This window comes from Sminthopsis crassicaudata, chromosome X (genome assembly GCF_048593235.1).
Source record: "Sminthopsis crassicaudata isolate SCR6 chromosome X, ASM4859323v1, whole genome shotgun sequence".
In the NCBI taxonomy this organism is placed as follows: Eukaryota; Metazoa; Chordata; class Mammalia; order Dasyuromorphia; family Dasyuridae; genus Sminthopsis; species Sminthopsis crassicaudata.
In genome coordinates this window covers 56,263,013-56,282,224 of record NC_133623.1, presented here as the reverse complement: position 1 = coordinate 56,282,224, position 19,212 = coordinate 56,263,013, and the positions used below count along the sequence as shown (strand labels likewise).

The window sequence follows — 19,212 nt, the reverse complement described above, 5'->3', positions numbered from 1 at the left end:
TTCTCTGGAAGTTCAGCTTGCCAACACTCACAATGCCATGGCTTGCTTAGGGAGAATTTGTAAGGCACTTCTTTCTCCCCCTCTACCCTCCCTCCCCCATAAACTACACGTGGCACTCACTTATGGGGGAGTAAAATAAAGTATTCCAATCACTGTTGTCTAGAGCCATTCAAGCACTTTTCTCTTGGCAAGACTTGAAATTGTTTATTCTATTCATACACTATAGTTATTGGCTTTAACAACTGAGCTCTCCTTTATCCTGTGTTATCTATGAGTTCACCCCACCTCCCCTTTTTCACGAGATCTTGACAAGACCAGATCTCCATTGCCACATGCAGAGGCTTTATGGAGCAGCTGTTAGGGATATTCATCACAGATTGTATGTCCGTTATGAATCCAGGCTTTAGAATCTAGGATTAGCAGTGGGGGGATAAATAGTTTACATTGTCAGGGGGAAAAACTGAAGTTGATGGAACTTACCCAGAAAATATGCAAAGCTCCTCAGCATTTATTAAGTACCCACTATGTGCCAGGCGACAAGCTAGGAGCTAGGGAAACAAAAGCAAAAATGCAGTAGTGCTTGCACTCGGGGTGCTTCTGTGCTTTTGGGAGCTGCCTTTGCCAGGTGTTCCAAAGATCTTAATGTAATTTTAAACTATTTAAGTTTAAAAGTGCTAAGACTTTTGAGATTCCCCATGTAAGTAGAAACAAAATATATGCAAAGTAAATACCAGGTAATTTCATGGGTGGGGAGTCCCAGACAACTGGGGGTTGGGGGTAGGGTAGGAATCAAAAAAGGCTTTATGTAGGCACTGGTTCTTGAATTTTGAAGAAAGGAATTTTCATTTGTTTCTTTTTATGCATGTCTATGTATTATATTCTTTTACATGCGTGCTTTTTTATTATTTGAACTGAAAAATGATAAAAGATACTGATTCTCTGAGGTTGAAAGAATTCTAGATTTTTATTCATCATCACAATGTCTTTTTGTCCACTTCATGGCCACTAGGGCCACTTTTCTTTGATCCCTTTAATAGCCCTGTGAAGTAGACGAGCCAGGTTATTAATTTCCTTATTTTATCAAAGAGAAATCAAAGATTATGATTTGCTTTGGTAAAGGCAAATCTAGAACCAGAATCTGGGTCTTCTGACTCTTCTGTTAGCTTTCAGAAAAGTAACAAGTAGGAAGTTTAATTTAGAATTCAGCTATCTGATAATTTCCATTTCCTGTACTTGTGGCAGGATTTATTTCATATCTTTTATTAGAAAAGAGAATAGTTTTTATTCATAAATATGTTTGAGAAAGACAAGAGAACTGTTATGTTACTTATTATAAGAGTTGGAAAAAGGCATGGACAATATGTGGAATGTTACATAAAGCTGAAGTGCCAAAATCACATTACAGAGAAATACTCAGTATAGTTTGGCAGCCATGATGTAGAAAAATATATTAATAAATAAATTTAGAGTTGAATTACCTTTTAAAATTCTTTGAATGCTTAAGGAACTAAACTAAGTACATTAGATAAATTCTTACTGTGTATGAAGTTCCAATTATACTTGAATGTATTAATAGTCCTAAAACTGGAAGGACCTTCCAGAGGTCATCTAATACAGCCTATATTTTTAAAGCTCTCCAGATTTGGAGAGTCCATGACCTGCCTTGGTAACCAGTTCTAATATTTAGATCATCATACTGGGAAGAAAGCATTCCTTGAACTCTTGCTGTAATTTAAATCCCTTTTGCCATTGTTCTAGCTCTGCTCTAACACTTGCTAGCATTTAAGACAAGTCACATAACTTCTCTCAGCCTCAGTTTCCTTATCTAAAGATGGAAATGTTCATACTTAACAGGCTACATAATGCTAGTACCTTGAATATTTCTACATCTGGGTCTATTTAGCTTTAATCTAATTTTTTTTCTCTTTCCTTTTAGACTTCAATAAGTTTCTTAAAATTTAAAACCAAAACTTAACACAGTTGAGTTTTATTGATATGTTTAATGAGCGTTTGAGCAATACCAAAAAACTGTCTTACGGCCCAGTATCTTAGCTATTTAAGTGCTATACCATTAATTCAGTTTTAATTTATGGAGAAGTTTTAAGAAGATTTGACATAAGCTTTCTCACACATATGCCCTGTACTTCCTGGAAATAATTTCTTAAAATCTTGATTGCAGACTGCTTGTGGTTGATTTCAGCTCCAGAATTGATTGTTATGTTTTGTGTTTTTTCTTATGGAAATTGTTGATTTTTTCATTATTTATTTTTTTTTACAATTTACCTGGTATGAACTGACTCTTTGTGTATATTTGTGTCAATTCTCTATGTATCTTAGGAATCAGAAGTGTTTGATCCAAAGATCTTCCATACTCACCCCACTGCCATAGCTTTTCTTATTCTGGTTGCCTTGGCTTTATTGGTACAAAAACTTTAAAGTCTCATATCATCAAAATTATCTTTGTGTGTGTGTGTGTGTGTTCTCCTATTCTTTATTTGGTTATGAATTCTTTCTCTAAGTGTTGTTGTGATGGGTATTTTGTTTGGTTCTCCTGTATTTTTTAAGATTATATCTTATATTTAGTTGCTTATTCATTAGGAGCTTTAGTGTGGTGTAGGGTAGTTGTCTAAATCTGTATACCGCTAAACTGTCTTGGTTTACCTAGCAGTTCTTGTCACATGGGAAGTCCTTCCCCATGGTCTTGCTTTTATGCTCTCTTCTGTTTTTTAAACTAGATAATTTTCATGCTTTCTGCTTTATGATGTATTTTACAATCTGGTAAAACCATAACTTTATTAGTGAGTTTGAATTATAATTGTAATTATCGACTGTGATTATACTGTAGGTGATTGTTAAATCCAATTTTCATTTCAGGTTACATTGTGTTACAAAGTCCTTTGGTACAAGATGCCATGCGAATGGGTTTCAGTTTTTATGAGATTACAAAAACTATGGAAGACAAGGTAAAATCGACTGGAAGCAACTATAAATCACTTGAAGTTCTAGTAGCAGATCTAGTTGCTGCTGAGGAAAGACGTTCACGAGGAGAATCAAGTTCATCACAGAAAGGTAATAGTCTGCTTTGTGATTTAAAAATAAAATGAACCCTAACATCAGTGCTTGGGACTTGTTGCCTTTTTATGAGTTTGGGGGGAAGTTTTGGTTTTTAAATCGGTTACTAACTTAAAAATAAAATACAGTGATTGATGTTAACATATGTGGAATCTAGAAAAAGATAAGTATTATACCTGAAAAATATTTTTTAGAATATTCCTGTCTTTCATGTTCCTTGAAAATAACAGAAAATGCTTAAGTATATGAACTTCCTGCTATTGTTCAAATGTGCCAAATATGATGTATAGGGTGATCAGGCTTGGAAGGTCATAATAATTTAGGGGCTAGGAAGAAATAAGATGATTTAAAGAGACATTACGTCTTTGACATGCTTAGTCAAAAGAGACCTCTGCTATCTTTTTTTTTCTTTATTAAAGCTTTTTGTTTTTTAAAACATGCATGGATAAGTCTTAACCCTTCCTTATAAAACCTTATATTCCAATTCCCCACCCCCTTCCCTAACTCCCTCCACTACATGGCAAGTAGTCTAATATATGTTAAAACATGGTAGAAATATATATGTTAAATCTAATGTATTCTGCTATCTTCTTTAAAAAAATTATACAGCATGTAAATGTACACTATTTCAAAGTCTGATTCTTTTTGTTCAGCAAAACAACTGTTTGGACATATATACATATATTGTATTTAATTTATACTCCAGCATATTTAACATGTATTGATCGACCTGCCATCTGGGTGGGGGGAAGGAGAGGGAAAATGAGAACAAAAGGTTTGGCAATTGTCAATGTTGTAGAATTACCCATGCATATATCTGGTAAATAAAAACTATTAAAAAAAATTTATACAGCATGATGATGTAAATAAGTTGCCAAGGTCAGACACAACAGCCAATCAGGAATGTGGGGGGCTCTCCTTTACTTTATTAAATTTTAATAAAGGAAAAAAAATTGCTAGTGCTATCGTTATTGACTGCCTCTCTGCCCAGGAACCCTCAAAGAACTCAATAGCAAAAATCCCTAATTTTGTTAGCCTGTTGCTATTACAAAACAGGAAGGTAGCAGAAATGGTGGGAGCTCAAAGCTAAAGAAGCACAGGGAAATCAGGACAGCTTACTAATTGCTGAGGAACTACTAATGAGTTGGGGCTCCCATCTTTCATCCTGGGGCTACCATTGTTCTTTCTTCATAGCTGGGTGGCTGGGAGAGGCTAACTTAGCTAGGGACGAGGATAGAATCTCTCTGGGATTTTCTGATTACTCAGTCCTCCCTGCTGCATGTGCCTCTTTATGTCACTGGCCATGAGGCAGAATGGAAGATGTATGGATTGTTGAACTAGATACCTCTAAGGTTCCTTTCAACCCTAGGTCCATAACCTGCAAGTGCCCTACAATACTTAAAGGGAAGCCTGTTGGAGTGAGAGAGGGGGCCAGTCATGAAGTCTTTGCAAGAGAAAGAACCACACACACTTCCTCTAACCTATCTCTTTGCTCATGGACAAGTCACTTCACATCTTGGTGTCCCTCTTAACTCTGGAGGGCTGTAACCTCTGTACATCAGTGGAGGGAGGTGATTATGTCACAGTTTAATGAACCTCTTCCCCCCAAAATGCCCCTAATAACAAGATATTAGATTGGCTGGTTCTCAGGTGACTGGTACAAAGTCTACTGACAGATTTTTTATCATATAGCACCTGGCACTGGGCCTGTACTTGCTCTCTTTCTTTCCCTTCCTCTGTCTATCTGTTTCTCTCTCTGTCTCTCCACATTATTTTTGAGTTTCAAATTCCCTCCCTCCCTCATATATTGAGAAGGCAAGCAATAGATACCCATTATACATGTGAAGTCATGCAAAACATTTCCATATTAATCATTGACGAAAAAAGCAAGTGAAAAAAATATACTTCTTATATGCATTCAGATAGACTTGTACTCCCAGTCCAACTTGGCCAACCTTAGTAAGAATTGTTCAATTTTGCACTTAGTTGGCATAGCTTTGGAGCTTTTGGAGAACCAGGGTCACCTTCATGTCATAATGAAGCATCAGAGGAGAACTTAATTAGATGATTCAGTGAGGTTAAAAAAAAACTCAACTTTTCCCTATAAATCTCTTTTCGTCTCCCCTTCTCCCAGGGTGCCTTGTTAGTAGAAACAATGAGTGGCTCCAGATAATTCTAGGCTGATATAGAATAATGTAATTGGAATGGCGGTCAGGAGCATAAGCTAACTGACCTTTTCTTCTCCCTCTTCAATCTCCGTGCCAGTGTCCTTGTGACTTGGCACAGGGGATTTAGGGAGAAAACAAAGAAGAGAGAGAAGTGCAATAGGGAGAGATGGGAAGACATGCAGAAGCGTGTGGGGCACCATCAGGGGCACATGGGACATTGGACTGGGAGCCAGAAAAAACCTAGTTTTGAATCTTACTGTAGGCACTTGTTAGCTGTCATCTCTAGTCAAGTCACTTAACATCTTTGGGCTTCAGTTTCCTTATCTTATTAGTTGTAAAACGACTTATTGCATCCCTTTTTGGTAAGGATGCTCATTTTGTAATAATGTTATCCTGTAAAACTTTTCCCACAAGCATTTGATTTCCAAGGATGTTCTGTTTGAACGCAAACTAAACTGCTCAATTCATAATAGTAATCATGCATATTTTGTTGTCAGTGATTCAAAAAGTGTACCTACCATAATGGATGAATATAGCCTGGGCATTTTTCATTAGCAACTTGATTGAACTGATTCCAAAAGTGGGAGAGATTTAAGCAATTAATCTGAAGTCTGTTCATTTTGTTCCCTCTTTTGTTCCCACAGAGATTAGTACTGAAGAACAGCTCAGGCGTTTGCAAGAGGAAAAGTTGTGTAAGATCTGCATGGATGAGAACATTGCTATCGTTTTCATCCCTTGTGGACATCTGGTTACTTGTCAATCCTGTGCTGAAGCAATTGACAAATGTCCGATGTGTTATACTGTCATTACTTTCAAGCAAAAAATTTTCATGTCGTAATTGGAATTCTGTAGTTGGATTAAGTCTGGTCTTTCTATTGGTTTCACTGTGCAATGAGATGGCTACTTGAGTGGCTTTTGTTTATAGATGAAGGATAAAATAATACTCTCAATGAGAATTTTTCCTGAAAATGGACCAGGTTAATCCCTTGAAATGTCTTTGAAACCTTTGTGAAGTGTTTTCTATTTTGTTTTCTGATTTCACAGTAAGCAGTAGAATAAGAAGCTATACCCAAACTGACCAAAGTGTCTGCTCCTAAGCTACGCTATTTCCTATTGACTTGACTATGTAACGTGAAGCCACTTGAGTGGCTTTTGATATGTGAAGGAAGAAATAATGCAGACAATGATAACTCTTCCTACAAACCAAACAGGTTCATCCCTTGAAATGTCTTTGAAGCCTTAGCATAGCATCTATCTCATTTTTTATTTCACAGTAATCAATAGAGTAGAAAGCTATCTCCAAATGGACCAAAGTGTGCTAAATGGGTGTCAATGTAAGGGGCTTAATCAACTGGGAATTTTTGTCTTATATAAGACTTGGCAAAAACCTTCTAAGTCACTGTGGAGATTGTGATTAACCTGACCAATCAGTTCTTTGTTCATAAGAAGAAGGAACTATCCAGGCAGTCATGAAACAACAAAGCTAATTTATATGGTTTTTCTTTCAAGTAATCAGAATTAAAACAGAAATATCATAGAACAAAGGTATATGAGAATGGTGAAAGAAAAACAATTCCTTTTGTTATTTATTTATGATTTAAAGGCTTAATTGTGTTCAAACACCTATAAATAGCAATTGTCACTCAGCATTGGTTTTCCTAATTCTTCCAAGAATGGAAGGCTTTTCCTTTTAGATTGGTACTAAAAAGCTTTAAGCATCTTTTAGCACTTGGGGGAGGGGGAAGAAATTTCCCCCAGTCTCTTGTTTCCAAGTCAAATATTTCTGGTTTCCTAAAATTGAGGATGGAAAAGACTCCTCATTCATAAGTAAGACACTGAACACTTTGCTCATTTAAGGCTGCCTAAGTTATTCTCCAGAACTTCCAGAAGATTTTTATTAACCTGGTGTAAAACCTGGCAGCCAAGGTAAGGAAAAGTAGAATAATGTTTGTTCACTGACTGCCTGCCAGCCCCAGTGGAAAATAGCCTCTTTCTCCTTTGAACTCCCAAGGCACCTCACTGTAAACTTTCACGCTTTACCCTTGTATTTATATTTATTTGTGAACTTGTTTTAGTTTCCCAGCTGGACTCACTGTTCCTTAAAGGCAGGGAAGACTTTGCATCTTATTCTTTATATCTCCTACAGAGCATAGCATGGGGCTCTGGGCATACTAAGTGCTCAATAAATACTTGTTGTTTGGCAAATATGATTATATTATTGGCTTTTAGTGTAACTATTTTAATGTCCTCTGCCCTCTCTTTCTTCCTGTTGTGAGCACCCGTTAAGTGCAGTTCCAATGGTGTTCAAAACTACTGGTATCTTGGACCCTGGGGCATGTAATACTTGGTGGGGAGGGAAGCACTAGTTATAAAAATCATAAGTACCGACAAGGACATAACAAAACAAACAGATTTTTATGTATTGTCAAGATTACATAAAAGCACTCCTGAATTAAGAATACTTAGCTATAATAATGGAGGTTGCCTAATGTTGTAAGGAGTACCTCAGGGGCTTACATTAAGAGAGCCTCCTGGTGCAACACTTGACATTGAGGCATTTTACTGCACAGAAGAGGTTCAAAATACAACCATTAAAGCTGTTATTCAAAACATATTTTGTAAGAGAAAGATTAGTCATGCCCTCCTCCGAACTTCATCTGATATTGCTTTAAGTTAGCTTTTGCACAGTCTTAGGTGAGGTTTTTTTTTCCTCAAATAAATGGCTTTTTTCCCTGTTCTTACTCCCTGAATCCTATGTTTCCCCAGGTCTGCGTTGTCTTTGATTTAAGCTGAGTTATGTATTTTGTTTACATATTACGTATATCTAAGTTTATCAGTCCTTTTAAGGAGGAATAAGTGTTATGGCTCACGTGTTAAGGAAATTCATTTTTTTTAGTGCTACGGCCTAACACTTAGAGTTGAACTTAGTTATTAGCAAAGGCTAGATTATTTGAAGGAGAGAAATTCCTCTTCAAAGAGCCTAAGTTGAATTAAACTGTGGGTTCTTTAGAAACCTATATGTTTGGAAGAAAGTAGGGGTTGGTTGAGTTTTGTTTTTTTTTTTAGAAGCAGGCAAAGACTATCATCATGAGTAGTGACATTTAAAGCTAGTGTGGTGGCTAACGAGTTCTATTTTAGGAGTTGTTTGGAAAATACTGTTGCTTTGGGTTCTTCAAGTCACTCCAGCTTTCAGTCCTATTATTTTAAGACTTTGGTGTATTTGGCCACTTGTAAAAGGAGAGACAGGGTGGTTTAGAGAAGACAGTGATGGATTTGGAGCCAGGAGACCTAGGTTTAAGGCCTGGCTCCCATACCGTGTGACCCTGGGCAAATCATGTCAACCTTCAGAGCCTCAATGTCTACAAATAAAAAAATGGAGATATTTTACACTAAATAGCTCATAGGATTGTGGTTGGGAAAGTAGTTTGTAAACTGTAGAGTATTGCAACAATGGGAACCACTCACCATATTTCAGAAATGTCATTTCATCTGTGAGAGTAACTTATCATTGCCAGTTATCATAAGCTGTCCACAATTTAAAGTTTCATGAACCCTTCTTTGGGCAGCCTAGCATTAAGCTGCTCAGAACCTTGCTAGGCTAGTCCTTAGACAACAGAATAAACAGTTCATCATCAGACCCATCCTTGAAGCCTTTCTGGCTTGATGTAAATAATTGTTTAATTTATTTAAGTGTATAAATTAGTAGCTCATTGTATTAGTATACCAGTCTTAAACTAGCAATGTGTGATTTCAATGCTGTATTTCAACTTTTTAGAAGGAGTTATGATAACAGGACAAACAGCAAGGCTAGGTTTAGCATTCGTCTGTAATTGGTCTTTTGTTAGCTTGTTTTCTTAAAAATGCATCTATTAGAGAAAAATGAGCAGAGTGGGGAATAACATAGCTTTTTTTGGGGGGGGGAGGGAGAAATTAGTGGGATAGATTGTCAAACAGATAATGACCCTTTTGGTCAAACACATTAAAAAGATAGCAGGTTATTTGGTGGGCACTCCAGAAAAGGAAGGAGAAAGGGCATTCTCATTTCCATCTGGGTTTAAGTATTCCCTCAAGTTTGAGACTTGAATTTCATAGATATGCCTTCACAAATATGAAGGTCATAGGATCATAGGTTATAGAAGGTTGCATCCTGCCTATTATTTCTTCCCTCATTGGAATGCAGTCATAGCATAGTGAATAGAGAGAGATTCGGCCTTAGAATCAACGAGACCTGCTTTTAAGTACCACTCCTGACACTAGCTGTGTGACCCTGGCTGGGCAAATCACTTTATCTCTCTATGCCCCAAGCCACTCTGTGACTAAAATTTGCCAAGGAGGTGGTGATCTGTGCTGATAGACAAAGGGCCAATTCCCCCAGATTGTACCTGGGGGGGTACAGTACCTGTCTGTAGGATTGTTGGGACGTTCAAATGAGTATCTTAAGTGTTTTTCAAACCTTAAAATACTATAGAAATGTCAGTTGTTATTAAGGCAGGATCTTCCCACATCACTGTATTAAATTGTCCCCTTGAAGAAAGGTCAGTGTCACTGCTCCAAAGAGCCTTGCTTCTCATTTTTAAGGATTGTATGGACCAGAAGGGACTACCATTCAGAATGATACTATTATAGTATTTTTACTATTCTCCCCAAAGGGGGAGAATCAGTAGAAGTAGGCCTTTTAAGGATTTATATTGCTATATGATTATCAGCATTTAGAACTATAAGGGACCTTAAATGAGATCTACCCTTATTCTACATTTAGAGACTCAGAATGGTGAACCAACTTGACCAAGAACACAGATGATGGTAAATAGCTGAACCAGAATTATATCCCTGATCCTTTCAGTCCAGTTCTCATACTCTCCATTATATCAGTTGCCATTGTCTTAAGTTGTTATTTTTTGTGGCATTGAGTTTTTGCCTTAGATTTCAAGTATGTGTAAAACCAAGTGCTTTCTAATTGCGTTGTTCTTATTCTCTATTTGATGAATAGCAAACATTTCAGTATACCCAAGACAGAAAGAATTGAACGTGAAACTAATCAGTCAGCAATTAATCAATCAACATACATTAAGTGTCTACTATATGTCAGGCATGTAGAGCTAGAGATACAGAAAGAGGCAAAAGACAATCCCTGAGGTCAGGGAGCTTACAATCTTATGAAGGAGACACATGCAAATACATATATACAAAGCAAGGTACATACACAAGGTAAATTAGGAATCATTAACTAAGGGAAGGAACTAGAATTAGGGCTTGGGTAACATAGTTTGCATTTTTAAAGAATATAACAAGTTAAACACTTAGTTTTAAAATTGTTCTATTTGTCTCTTGTAGAACTCCCTTCTGTACTCTTGTGCATTAGAAAAATGTTAGTGACCTTCTTTTGCTTTTCTTGTTGGTGATGCTAGTGATAAGTCTAGGCTCCTTTCCAAAATCCCTCCCAAAATTAGGAGATGAGAGAGCGAGAGGGAAGCTTTCTCTTATAAGAAATAAGAGTAAATTTTACCCAAAACATATTCGCACATTGACCATCTCAAATAGATCTTAGTGTCTATCTTAGCGTTTTCCATAAGTACCCCACTACTCTGTAAAGCTCTGTAGCAGAAGGTAGTCACTGCATTGTTTAGAGTTGTTCAATCTTTCAAAGCTGTTTCTCTTTACAGTATTGTATTGTGTTCATTACATTATTCTAGTTCTGCTTAATTTGCATCAGATCATGTCTTCATTTTCTCTGAATCCATCCCTTTCCCCATTTTTAAGAAATGGTGAATGGCACAAGAACTTATGGAAATGGAAAATGGCACAAGAAATTGTCCTTAAATGAAAAGAGAAAATATAATGTATTATGTATTGATCATTATTCGTTTTAGTGGTATAAATGTACTTGCTAATTTTGATTGTGGTAAATTTCAAGTTTTAATTTGATGTAACCAAGGCTTTTTTATATAATTTCTTGTATTTGTTATTAACAGAATCCATATTAACCCAACAGATTTTTACTGAGTCTTATTTTAGTTTTGTTTTTTTTTAAGTAATCAACATTTTAAGATGAAATACTGTATTGAAGCATATAACCAACTGTTTTCTGTATTAATGTAACAGTCTTTCTGATTAGGAAAGGAGTTCTTCCTACTGTAAGGAAGCAACATTGGTAGATATAGTTTTGAAGTTTAAAACATTCAATAAAGTATTGTATTTGAAAAAAAAGATCTGTGATTTGATGGGTTTCACTTTGAGACAAAACCAGATTAGACCTTTTACTAATAGCTCACATACATGCACCCTTTTCATCCTCAAAATGCCATTATGAATCGGGTACTAATAAATATTGACCCCATTTTACAAATAAGAAAAATGAGGCCCAAAGAAGTCAAGTAATTTCCCTAAGATCAATGAACTATGAAAATGGTAGAGTCCTTCCCAGGTGTTCCGACTCCCCTAGTCATTTCTTGTACCATGCTGCTTCTCTTTAAGAACTAGTTTATATTATATCTTTATGCCTCTGTCATACATGTGAGTTGTTGCCTCCATTCCCAGATCCCAAGACTACAAAAAGAAAATTGTCATGCTGCCAATTGCCCAGTTATCTTTCTTCCAAGGAAAACATGAAGAGTAACCAAAAGCACAGGGAGGGAAGATTGCCCATGTTTAATAGAAATGAAGAGAGAAGTGATGAGTACAGGAAATTGGTTATGTGTGGATTAGTCAATTTCCAGTTTTATTGTTTAGTTATTTTTCAGTCATGTTTGACTCTTCCTGACTCCAGGTCCAGGCTCTACCCACTGTCACATTTGTATTATAAATTTCCTTGAGGGTGAGGACTCCTTTCCCTTTTTGTCTTTGAATACTCCACATTTGGCACAGTGTGTCATAAAAATTTGTGGAATTAAATAGATTAGGGTAACTGATGTTTTGTGGTTTGGTATTCCCTATTTTATACCTCACCTGAAATTAGTGATCAGAGAATCTTCAAATGAGGTTTTTCATTTCTTTTTCAAGGAATCTGAAATGATTTTTATGTACAAATAGAAGATTCCTTGTTGGAAGGGAGCCTGTAAGGCAGGCATTTGCTTGGCCAAATCAAATGCTTTTTTATAGTCAATAAACAATAAGCACAGTGGACTTCTCCACATCAGTTGTATAATGATAAAGATGTAGTATTCTGTGGAATTGTGCTTATGAAAGCCTCCCTGTTTCCTACCAGTACCCTCATTGAGGATGCCCTGGATAGCTGTATGGATCATTCTCATAAAAATTTCAAATAGATGGCAAAATAGACATATAAGGTCAGTGGTCATTATTGTTCTTTTCAGTTGCCTTTAAAAACATTTTTTAATGCATTCATGAAGTCTGAGACTTTTTTCCCTTAATATCTTTTAGGTATTATTTTTTGTCCGTCAATCTCAATTGCCCTCATAATTGTCATTGTCACCTCCAGCACAGAGGACTGTGGCTGAATTTCCTCTATTTGGCTGAATCCAATTGCTTTTCTTATCTTGTTCTCTTTAGTGCCATTTCTATTTTCTCTATAAACATATCTGGGACTGTGATGTTAGAATCCCAAGTGTGACTGAACTATCTTTAATGGTGAAAAGAATTCTACTTGTCTTCTTTTTGTTGTTTTTCCATCTTCATTCTTAGGTGCACTTGATTTTTTTGGTTGGTTGGTCTTATCAAGCTTTCACTAAGCTGATATTACTTTCTACTGTTTTTCATTCATAATCCTCCACCATCTTTCTCCATAAGATTTTACACACAAGTTTATATTATGTTCTGCCCTTAGCCAATATCTCTCTCTGCTTGGCAATTAAGACCAGTGTTTATTGCATTAAGTGCTTTTAAGTTCTTTTTGTCTCCCTTACAGCATTGTTTAATAAACTTGTGTTTAAAATGGTAGTCCATGTTCATTTCTCATTTTTTTTATCATCAGCTTATTTAAACAGATCAGGATAAGTACTTTTGAATGCCATATCTTTTTTTTTCTTTTTTTTTTTTTTAATAGTTTTTATTTACCAGATATATGCATGGGTAATTTTACAACATTGACCATTGCCAAACCTTTTGTTCTAATTTTTCCCCTCCTTCCCCCCCCCCAGATGGCAGGTTGACCAATACATGTTAAATATGTTAAAGTATAAGTTAAATAAATATATGTATACATGTCCATACAGTTATTTTGCTGTACAAAAAGAATCAGACTTTGAAATAGTGTACAATTAGCCTATGAAGGAAATCCAAAACGAAGGCGGACAAAAACAGAGGGATTGGGAATTCTATGTAGTGGCTCATAGTCGTCTCCCAGAGTTCTTTCGCTGCGTGTAGCTGTTTCAGTTCATTACTGCTCTATTGGAACTGATTTGGTTCATCTCGTTGAAAATGGCCTCATCCATCAGAATTGATCATCATATAGTATTGTTGTTGAAGTATACAATGATCTCCTGGTCCTACTTGCCATATCTTTTTGTTTTGTTTTGTTTTTATTCTTCTAGTGTTGTCCTAATTTTTGCTCTCAGAATAGTGGTCTGATTGCACATAGTGAGCTGACTCAGGAATGATTCCCACTCCAATAAGGAATCATTGTCTGCTAAAATATAGTTCCTCAAAGTTGGCGAACAGGTAGATTAAAGTGAAAAGACAGTCACCTAGATTTGCCAAAAAAAATTTATCTCAGTTTGTTTTTCTTAATAAGATGAATGAGGGTGGGTAATGGACTATCAGTTTTGTCACTTAGTTCTTATGTTGAAAATTCCTTTTTTTTCCATGAAGGTTTTTGAAAAGTAGATAAATATTTACACATCAGGATTTAGAGTACAGGAATTATGGTGCTGTCTCATGTTAATAAAAAAAAGTACAGTTACAAAATCAACAAACTTTAAGCAACTATCATATGAACGTCATACATATAGCACTTTGCACTTCTTTGATGATCTCACTTATCATATAATGCATATAATCTGTGTTGGTATTTTATTCCTCCTCTTAGACAATGGACTCCATTGAGGGCGGGGACTCTAAACATGTATCTCCTTCATCTCATTCATACAAAAGCAAAATATTTGCTGATGTAGCATGTGCAAAGCATTATGGATGAGTTGATAAATAAATTGATTTCTTCAACGTAGACAGTGCCTCTATGCCTTTCTATCCCATCCACGTAACTCCGTGAGCCTTCCTATATAGGATGCAACCAGTAAATTAGAGGCTTTCCTCTAGTTCTTATATCTTAAGGTTGCCAATGGAGTAATCTGGTAGCATATTTGTTATTTCTCATTGATCTTACTACATAATTAACAGTGGATTGTGATGACTCAACCCCAAAGAATACACATTAATTGCTTGATAGCATCTTGGAAGGAAGTTCCTAGAGTGCCCCTTGGCCCTGGGATTCTCTACTAGTTATTTTTTTTCCTTACTGACTCAGATGAGAGCATTTAAAGCTGTACATTTGTCAGATTTGTAGTTGGCATAAAACAGTTCAATAACACCAAGATCACAATTGGGATCCAGAAGATCCCAGCAAACCAGAGTGATAGATTAAAGCCAATGTGATGAAATTAAGTTCTACACTTAGGTTCCAAAAGTCAGTTTCAAAAAGAGGGTGAGGGAAATGTGGCACGCCAAGTGATTCAGGATTTAGATTAATGTGTTCAAGTACTGTAGTGGATAGAGCAGTAGGCCCAGAGCCCAGAAGACATTGTGGATTCAAATCTGACCCCAGACACCTACTGTGTGACTCTGGGTAAATCACTTAACCTTTTTTTGCCTCAGATCCTCATCTGCAAAATGAAGTGAGAAAGGAAATGGCAAGAAAATCCCAAATAGAGTCATAGAGAGTCATACAAAATTGAAACAAATAAATATAGACTATGGGTCTGCAATGCAATATGGCAGCCAAAAAAGCTAAAGACTTTATTAAGAGATTAATATTTATGGAGTTTCAGAAAAAAAAAAACAAGCTTTTTTGGGGACTAGCCCTTCTGGTAACAGTCTGTTTCTGCTTGATGTTTCTGTTGCTTCTCCTGTCTGGTACTCTTGCCCTGCCCGAATTTCTCTAGAGTTTATCATAGCTGGCATCCTTGCTGGAAATGTCCAATTAAAAAAAAAAAAAAAGCAGGGACTATTTAGGGACAGCTAGATGGCTCTATAGTGGATAGAGCATGGGACCTGGACTCAGGAGGACCTACGTTCACATTCCATCTCAGATACCCCTTACTAGCTATGTGATCCTTGGCAAATCACAACCCCAATTTCCTTGCCAAAAAAAGACGGGGAAATGTTCTTTTTTGTAGCTAATAGGCATCTATCTACCTGTAAGAAAGACCATGCTCACCCCAACCCACTTTAAAATACCTAGATGTCCTCTGCATTATGAGACATCTTTGTTGTATGGGACTGACCCAGATATTCCCTATCAGGGAAAAAAGTGATTAGCCTTGTTCTGCTCATCCCCAGAGGGCAGCTTGCACGGAGACAAATTTAGGCTTGATATCAGGAAAATTTTACTACCATCTAGAATGATCCAAAATGAGAATGGGTTCCTTTGGGAGGGAAGGGGCATTCCCCCTTATTCTAAGTGTTCCAGTGGAGATTGAGCAATCATTTTCTGGAAACATTTCAGAAGGCAGGCTCAATTACATACAACTTGAACTTAAGGGATTTTTGAGCCCCCTTCCAGCAGTTGAATTCTGAGACTTTTAGGGATAAAATGGAATTTGAGTTTAGAAGAAATTCAGTTTACACATGACTTTCTCAAAGTATATTTGTTGGGCAAAATAAGGTCTCCTGAAATAGAGAACACTTTACTGTATAATGCTCATGTTTTTCAAAATATCTTCATGCAAATTGATGCATTTGATTCCAATCACCCAGCAATTGAAGTAGGGCAGGGAATCTGCATATTTTACAGATGAGTACATTGAGGCATAGAGTGAGAAGTTACTTGTTCGATGTCACACACCTCATTTGTGGTATACTTAAGAGTAGAACACTGCTTTGATGCTTTGGGTGCTATACCATAAGGTTTCCCATTAGATGTATGTCAGAGCATCTCTGTAATTTATACAATATTTCAATTATATAATGAGGTCTTTTGCCCTAGCTTTTGTGAATACAGGGTCTTCTCCAAGCCATGGTGATGCCTGGGGCAAGCTTTTCATTGATAAAATGGAATTTGGTTTGGAAAAAATTCAGGTTGCACTCAACTTTTTAGAAACTCATCTCTCTCTCTTTTTAAAAATTAATTAATTAAATTAATTTTTACAAAAAAATTATGCATAGGTAATTTTCCAGCATTGCCAATTGCAAAACCTTTTGTTTCAACTTTTCCCCTCCTTCCCCCCCCCCATGGCAGGTTGACCAATACATGTTACATATGTTAAAGTATAAGTTAAATACAATATATGTATACATGTCTATACAGTTATTTTGCTGTATAAAAAGAATCGGACTTTGAAACAGACTAGCCTGTGAAGGAAATCAAAAATGTAGGTGGACAAAAATAGAGGGATTGGGAATTCTATGTAGTGGTTCATAGTCATCTCCCAGAGTTCTTTCCTGGGTGTAGCTGGTTCAGTTCATTACTGCTCTATTGGAACTGATTTGGTTCATCTCATTGTTGAAGAGGGCCTCGTCCAGCAGAATTGATCATCATATAGCATTGTTGCTGAAGTATATAATGATCTCCTGGTCCTGCTCATTTCACTCAGCATCAGTTCATGTCAGTCTCTTTAGGAGATGGGAGGTGGGGAGCCAAGCCAAGATGGTGGAGAAGGCACACGTTCTTTAAGCTCCTCCCTTGCCCTCAATATCAATCTTTGAATTTAGCCTGAAAAATAGTGCTTGACTGGTGAAATTCATGAAGACTTAAGGTGCAACTATGTACCAGCTGAAGATAATCTGGAAGACCACCAGAGCAAGTTTGTCTTGAGGGATGGGAAAAGACCAGCGGCAGTCAGGGAGGTAGGAAAGTCTGGCATCCTGAACAGACCAGGGACGGGGGTAGCCTCTGTGGCTAGAAGAGCAGTGGAAACGACCCTGCCATAGGCTGGTTGCTTTGCCTTGATTGTAAAGCAGTGAACCAGCACAGAGATTAGAGCCGGAGGTACAGGGTACTCTAAAACGCCAGAACTGTACCCCCCAACCAGAAGTGACTCAGCATAGACGAGCGCAACTGTGCAGTTGCACGCTGAAGCACGGCCAGGCAGCTGCAAATCTACACAACATGGAGGTTCAGCCCAAGGCAGCCTCTAATCTGCACAGTGCAGGGCTCAGCCTGGGGCAACAGAACCTCCCCAGCAAGACTGTGCTTCCAAGCAGAGACACTTCGTGTCCATGCAGGGCTATTCAGCTGGTCAGCTGCTAATACCCACAGCCTTACAGTGGCTTTGGATTGGGGTAGTGACACTTTTACTGCTCACACTCTTGCCAGTCATTAATCCACACAGCAGGGTTCTTAGCAGGGCATCCCCCCCACCCTCCTAGAAGAGACTATTAAAAATCTTAAAAGAGAGCTAGAAGAAAAATAGGGAAAGGAAAGAGAAGCTATGCAAGAGAGCAACAACTTCCTGAAAGGTGAATTGGAAAAGGTAAAAAACTCACAGGAAGTGCAGGGAAACAGAATTTGTGAATTGGAAAAGAAAAAGAACTCCCAGGAAAGCAGAATTTGTGAATTAGAAAAAGAAAATAACTCACTAAAAAAAAAAAAAAAAATTCAAATACCAAGGTGACACGGTAAGGGTCACTCAAGATCTGGCTGCATCCACACTAAAGGATCAAAGGGCCTGGAATCTGATATCTGATGATAGACATTTAATGAAACAGATGAATTTCATTTGTTTCTAAGGAAAAAACAGATCTAAACAAAAAGTTTGATCTCCAACCAAGAGAAGCAGAAAAAGGTAAAAGGAACTCTTGAGAAGTATATTTCTGTTGGGGATATACATAAAGTCCACATGTATAATTTGATTTTACTGATATAACATAAGAAAGGGAAATAGAAATGGAAAGGGGATAGTATCAGAAAAAAGGAAAAGGAGAAATAAAAGGCGGGAAAATACATCCTACGGAGAGGCAAAGAAAACCTATCATATCTGAGGGAAATTAGAGAGGGGGATGAACATTGTGTGAATCTTACTCTCATCAGAGTTGGCTCAAAGATAAAATAATTGACATTTGTTTTACAAAGAATTCTCTCTCACCTCATTAAAAAGTGGGAGAGAAAAAGGGAAAGGTACAAAAAAGGGGAAGGGACTTAAAGGGAGGAGGGGGGGATAAGAAAGAGGGAGGGCTGTGTGATGCAAGTGGGGCCCATAAGTTTAATACTTCAAAAGGGGTTCAGAGGGAGCAAGGGATATTATGATGGCAGGAAATGCAGAATTAGTAATTTTAACTGTAAATGGGAATGAGATGAACTCTCCCATTAAGCAGAGGCAGATAGCAGACTGGATCAAAAGTCAGAACCCTACAATATGTTGTTTACAGTAAACACATCTAAAGCAGGGAGATACATACAGAGTAAAAGTAAAAGGCTGGCGCAGAATCTATTATGCTTCAGGTGAAGTCAAAAAAGCAGGGGTAGCCATCCTCATCTCAGATCAAGCAAAAGCAAAAATTGATCTAATTAAAAGAGATAAGGAAGGAAACTATATCCTGCTAAAGGGTAGCATAGACAATGAAGCAATATCAATACTAAACATATATGCACCAAGTGGTATAGCATCTAACTTCCTAAAGAGAAGTTAAGAGAGTTGCAAGAAGAAATAGACAGCAAAACTATAATAGTGGGAGATATTGCGCTCTCAGAATTGGATAAATCAAACCACAAAACAAATAACAAAGAAATTAAAGAGGTAAATAGAATGTTAGAAAAATTAGGTATGATAGATCTTTGGAAAAAACTGAATGGTGATAGAAAGGAATATACTTTCTTCTCAGCAGTTCATGGAACCTTTACAAAAATTGATCATATATTAGG

At 37.0% G+C, this 19,212-nt stretch overlaps 1 protein-coding gene across 2 annotated transcripts in view; it reads left to right on the top strand.

Moving 5' to 3' along the window:
* XIAP (X-linked inhibitor of apoptosis) overlaps positions 1-7,445 on the top strand; it is a 32,754-nt gene extending 25,309 nt beyond the window's left edge. For both annotated transcript variants that reach the window (XM_074278084.1, XM_074278086.1), the window contains exons 7-8: positions 2,875-3,069; positions 5,885-7,445. In XM_074278084.1, coding sequence (XP_074134185.1) covers positions 2,875-3,069; positions 5,885-6,078 — 389 coding nt within the window. In that variant the 3' untranslated portion in view covers positions 6,079-7,445. The remainder of the gene's footprint in view (positions 1-2,874; positions 3,070-5,884) is intronic.
* The last annotated feature ends 11,767 nt before the right edge of the window (positions 7,446-19,212 follow it).